The sequence below is a fragment of the Halichondria panicea genome, chromosome 1 (genome assembly GCF_963675165.1).
Source record: "Halichondria panicea chromosome 1, odHalPani1.1, whole genome shotgun sequence".
Classification (NCBI taxonomy): Eukaryota; Metazoa; Porifera; class Demospongiae; order Suberitida; family Halichondriidae; genus Halichondria; species Halichondria panicea.
The window spans coordinates 4,583,160-4,589,159 of NC_087377.1; the positions used below are offsets into that span (position 1 = coordinate 4,583,160).

A 6,000-nucleotide genomic window follows, 5' to 3' on the forward strand; every position below is an offset into this window, starting at 1 on the left:
TTTCCAGCCCACTGTTGCACAAATGCAATTTGTGGTAATTTTCACTCTCAGACTGCTGCTATACTCAGACCCAGATTCGACCTTAGTCGATTGGCCTCGTGTAAACGAGGCTTGTTCTTCGTATACACGTAGAATGTTTCAAGTCTAACAAACACAGCACAATTTCTACCAGATACTTGTTTTGTGTACATCTTAATTTACTTTATTATAGCTACTTTGTACACGCATATATAATTATGAATGTACGTATTTCAACTACCATGCATGATTTTCCCCCCCTCCCTATCCCCATCCACAGCTATCATGCTGGACTGTGCCTCCTCCCAGACCAGCCCTGCAATGCTACCTGACCTTAGTTGTACGGCAGTGGGTCCGTTCTCTATCGTCAACACTATCTGTAACTTCGACGACGGAGCATATAATATCACGGAGTGTGGTAAGTAACAATCTAGTGTAGCCTGCTTTCAATTTTATTGGCCTCTGATTACATGCATCGTCACGTGTACCGTATACATACCCCCAGATCTTGCGGCACCACTGAAGAGTCCAGTTGTAGGCCAACTGGGTGCAGGTAACCACACCCTCTTGCTCACCGTTACGGACAGCGATGGCGAGATGGCCAAATTCATATTCAATTTCTTCATTCCTCCACCACTTGGTACGTGTAACACCGTGTATATAAGATGGTGTGTGAAATATACAGTTTGCCAGGGACTATATGTCCACGTCATACAGCTGGTCTGTATATACTAACCACATCTAGACAAAAAATAACCGTCTCACTATAACCCTTACTACTATCTAAAAGATTGACGACTTTCTGTTAATTTTGGGCATATCCCATAGCACTTTCTAGACAGGACACAGGACAGAGTATCCAAATCCAGGACAACTCCCGGGACAGTTGGCACCTATAAAATTATGCACTGTCTACCACTTAGATAATTCTGCATGGGCACATGCACTTTAAAACATGTTAAATGAAACGCATCTTTTGAAATTTCATGTAGAAATGACATAAATTACTGCCATTTTAACACTAAAATACGATGATGCATCTCATAATTATAACATAAGTGTTTTTGCTGTATAACTGGTTATAGCTATCTGATCATAATGATTTACATTGGCAATGCCCTATATATCTGTATACAATCAGCATAATATTATGCGTCTCTCCGAAAGTTCTATATTAGTGACGTAGTTGTTACAGTACTCAAGACATGCATGCACATGACAACACATGTACACCTGCATGTATTTTCCTGTCTGATATATTTAATATGTAATTATATTATAGCCATGCATGTATCAGAAGAAGAATCGAGGCTATCTTATTTTATGGCCAGCTACGTATGTGAGCATTCTATTTACGTAGCTTATATAGTATATATACATGTACGTATATGTATATGTGTGCGTGTATATATACGCATCATTTTACCGTTTCTCCAGGACTTGCTTGTGTGGAGGTGGAGTTCAACCCGTTCTTGTATAGATTAATGTGCACAGCTGACAACAGTTTATCGAAACCTCTACTATGTGAGGCAGCCTCAAGTCTCGGCTCTTTCACAGTCGATTGTGAGTGAAATACTTCCAATTTAGTAACAGACATAATGTACATAACACGTACTGTCTATATATAGTGGTCACCCTTCGGCAGACTGACAGTGGTTGTAATAAAAAGGTGGCATGCATTATACGTACAGTGAAACGTGATAGCAAGAAGGTTTATGTGCTGCCAAATGCAATGTAGCTATATCATTAGAAGACTATTAGGAGCATGACTTTATATAGTGTCTAGGTGCATGCATGGTAGCCCTATAAACAGGCCACCTTCCATAATACAGCAAGGTACGTTAATGAGCCCCATGCAAAGTCTCCATTGCATAATTAATTGTTTGGCTAACCGTTATAAAAGCGAAAACTCGGCCTGGGATCAAGGCTAGCATGGGTATATAATTCATGAGTCTAACTGCTGAATAACAGTAACAGATTATACTTGCTATATATTATATTATCATCCTCTAAACTTCCAGGAATCCAATCGTTTGTGTGTTGAATTGGTATAGGGAATAATTATATTGATTGACAATTCTTATATATACGATTCTTCTCTACAGGTGGCCAGCTGGATGTAGTCAACACCATCGATGCACCACCTCTCGTGGGTGATGTTGCGTACACCCTTACGGTATCAGCTGTGGATATCTTTGAGCAGCAAGAATCCGATGTGCTGATGTTCATTCTCCCAGGTATGTGAGTAGGGTTCTATCCAATGGGGAGGGAGGGGGCAGTACACCATGTATTTATGAAATATAATTATTGCACTTCCTTTATACATTCACCAGAATGTGTCCTGCTGCATGTTTTACCCAGACTATAACCATCCCCCCTCTACAGACCCACCCACCCTAGAGCTGCAGTTTAATGATAACACTCCTGATGTCGATGGCAGCAATATTAGAGTCTCCTTTGTTTCAAACAATCCCCTGGAATCAGCTGTCTGTGCTATCAATGGTCCCAATCCAATCAGTGGATCATGTATGTTCGCACCTCTCAGTTTACTGTCCCACTCGCAGTGCCACTATATAAACCTCCCTAAAAATTGAGACCGGCCACTTGTATATATATGTAACTGTTGAGACCACTTAGCACTGTCTCTAGAACGTTAACACTATTGACAACCTCCCTAAATATCTTCAACGCATGACCATCTTTCCTATATACAGGCGATCTCGCTATGGATGGATTCTCTGGTAGTTTTGTCCTTACTCCAGTGAACAGAGTTACTGCTCGATACATTACTATCACGGCTATGTCTGCAAACAGCCAGACAGCCTCACTAATCAGAGGCGTTCGTTCAGGTATGGTCAATTGTGTAGTTAACACACACACATGCACACACACACACACGCACACACACACGCACACACGCACACACACACACACACACACACACACACACACACACACACAGGGGCGATTACACAGTGTTCCGCTCATCTCATCAACGAAGGGGTGGTTATCAGCGGCAGCAGTGTAACCGTGGAGTTCACAGTCACTGGGCTAGCCAACTTGGCTTCAAGTATCTGCATCCTCGGCTCACAAGTGGTGGATCCTTGTAAGCTACATATGCCCAGATATAATTATACTCAGTTAAGCGCATGCATGCATGCACCTTGTGATACAAGCGTGTTAGATCCTCGCTAATTAAGCCGAGTACTTTGGAGTAAAAATTGTAATCTTTAGCCTTAAGACTAAGACGTACAATAAAGATTGTACATGACATGCACTGTACAGTGACATGTACAGTGTAATGTCACACCAAATTTTGACCCATGTGTTCATAGATTTTTAATTTAGTGCCTGCGCTCTTTTTTTGACAGCTCTCTTTATCTTTAGACAAATTCCTGGGTATAGGTACCATACATGCATAGACAGGATAGTGAAAGTCTGAAGGGTACCGTAATTGATGTAATTACAGCGCCACCATAATTTAAGCGCCACGTCAGCATCAGCATAATTTTTGAGGCCCTAAATGAAGCGCCTACTGTTGCTGTAATTTTTTGGGCACTTATAAAAAGGCTTGTTTGAGACATCAAGGCCATCATCCTGCATCTTTGACTTCCTTCACACTTCTGAACAGTTGCATGTCTAACCCGGAGCTACATTCAATATATTGTTCACACGTTACTCAGCTTTCAAGGGTGCAGCTATAGTCTAGCAAGTGAAACTGAGCTAGACCACACCTATTTCCTCTACAAATTCTATACTAGCTGTAGAACACAAGCACCATAATTTAGGCGCCAGCTGGGCTGAATGCACTTTTTTTGTGTTCTAAAAGATGCGCCACTCAGAAGTGGAATCTTATTTATTTTTATGAGGGTCTAAATTAACGTGACAGTATATACTCACGTTATATTAATTGTATTAGTCAAATATTATAATTATATACTCTCCACATGAACTTCCTTCCTCCCACACTCAGGTACGAGCCCAGTAACATTCGATAATGTGATCCAAGCAGAATTCCAGGGAGGGTTAGTTATTCGGCCTAATGACCCTGATCGTCTCTGCAGCAGGACCATAAGTCGTTTGGTAACGCTCGTCTAAGAGAAACTGTGAACTAGCTAGAATTATCATTACAATCATTATAGAGTTAGTTGTATATTGCAGAACACAGCTGTATGGTAGAAGAACAACTGGTATAGATTTAGATCATTTTTATTCTCATCCTTGTAACATTTTAAAAGTGTGCTTCTTAAAGTCATAATAGTAGTATTATTACATGCATGCATGTTATACATACTATAATCTCATTAAATACTAAGTTATAATTATAGGGAAGGAGATCATCAAACAAATATAAATGAGCTATAAATAAATTTTTATCCTGGGACTGCGTCCTGAAGATCACAATATTACTCCATTACTTAGCGCTACAGCACAGCAGAGAGGATATAATTATATATATTCGACAAATTCGTGGCACTATACATGTACAATTTAATTTGTATAGGGTATATGCTGGCTTTCAGATGAGTCCATACGCTGTAGTATCTTATAGTGTCATCAGCGAAAAGGTATAATTATACTTGGGTTGGCTATATAATTATATACATGTCCAGTATAGGTACGTCGACGTCATTCACATCCATAATTATAATAGGTCTGAAAAAGCAGAGGTCCAAATACACATCCCTGCATGCATGTGGTACACTGAAATCACAGGCCTGGGCAAATTAGCTAGGTTGTTAAAACTATAGTAATTATATAAGGTGGCACTGGGTATACGGCCACTTCGATGACCTGAATTCGAACCAGAACCACAAGTATATAATTATATAAAATACCCATGCATGCAGTTATACCTATGAGCCAAAGCTTAAAGTATATATTTAGTATAATTATGACTATATATATATGGCTGAGAGGAATGAGAGCATTGAATTTGGGATAAACTGGATCTGTTCTTCAGAAAACAAAATTGTTGCTTGTTCATAATTATTATTTAGACGAATAAAGGTGTTATACAAAAGCCTCAAGGACTTTTGAAAGAATTGGTATAGAAGAGATATTCATTCAAGGGTTCAGCTAGTACATCCGCACACACTTTAAGGTTCTTTTACACAACTGCTTGCTGTTTTGGGACTTGTGGTGTTTTCCTTCAGTGCATTCCTCACAAAATTCAATATCAGTGGATACAATCACACTGCAGACCATCGACTAGCTTTCTTTGAGCTAACTTTTGGTGTCCAAACCTTCGATGCCAAAGTGTCTGAGATAGTTTCTAACTTGTCCAATTGACCTGTTCTCCACCTGCTCATCAAATCTTACAACTCAAATAGTAGAGGTTTCCTACTTTTGAGGCTACAGCTAAAATTCGTTTCGTTGTTCCGAAAATCCGACATTCGCTATTATCAAATTCGACTGTATTTCTTCTTTCAGCAGCTTTTTGAAACACTCAGTAAATTATGAGATAAACCTGGAACATACAGGAAGACAGCTCAAAGTCCTTCGCACTGACAATGGTGATGAATTTACCTCAACCGAGTTTGAGAGATAGAGAGTATCAAACATGAGAAGACTGTATCGAAAACCCCGGAATAAAACAGAGTTGCTGAAAGACAAAACAGAATTCTAGTTGAAACTATTTGATACATGTTAGCAGATTCCAAGTTACCACACAAATTCTGGGCAGAAGCCCTATCTACTGCTGCTGCGTAATTGCAGTCCAACAAGAGCTCTACCAGGAATAACCCCCTATGAAGCCTGGATGAACACAAAGCCCAACGTCAAACATTTGCGTGTAAAATTTAGTTGTGATGCTTTCTCTCACGTGCCCAGAGACGAGATACAGAAACTAGACTCAAAGTCAAGGAAGTTGGAAAAGAAACCAAAGGATATCGACTGTACGATATCAAACGGGGAAATGTCGTCTTTAACGAGAAAAACGAGCCGAACAGCAAGTAGTCGAAGTCGAGAACAGGAGACATT

General features: G+C 39.9%; 1 protein-coding gene across 2 annotated transcripts in view; it reads left to right on the forward strand.

The window, feature by feature from the left end:
• LOC135334213 (uncharacterized) overlaps positions 1–4,276 on the forward strand; it is a 30,244-nt gene extending 25,968 nt beyond the window's left edge. For both annotated transcript variants that reach the window (XM_064529317.1, XM_064529327.1), the window contains 8 exons: positions 299–436; positions 524–658; positions 1,456–1,581; positions 2,124–2,255; positions 2,404–2,544; positions 2,733–2,867; positions 2,981–3,124; positions 3,992–4,276. In XM_064529317.1, the coding sequence (XP_064385387.1) occupies positions 299–436; positions 524–658; positions 1,456–1,581; positions 2,124–2,255; positions 2,404–2,544; positions 2,733–2,867; positions 2,981–3,124; positions 3,992–4,116 (1,076 nt within the window). In that variant the 3' untranslated portion in view covers positions 4,117–4,276. The remainder of the gene's footprint in view (positions 1–298; positions 437–523; positions 659–1,455; positions 1,582–2,123; positions 2,256–2,403; positions 2,545–2,732; positions 2,868–2,980; positions 3,125–3,991) is intronic.
• Positions 4,277–6,000: the final 1,724 nt, after the last annotated feature.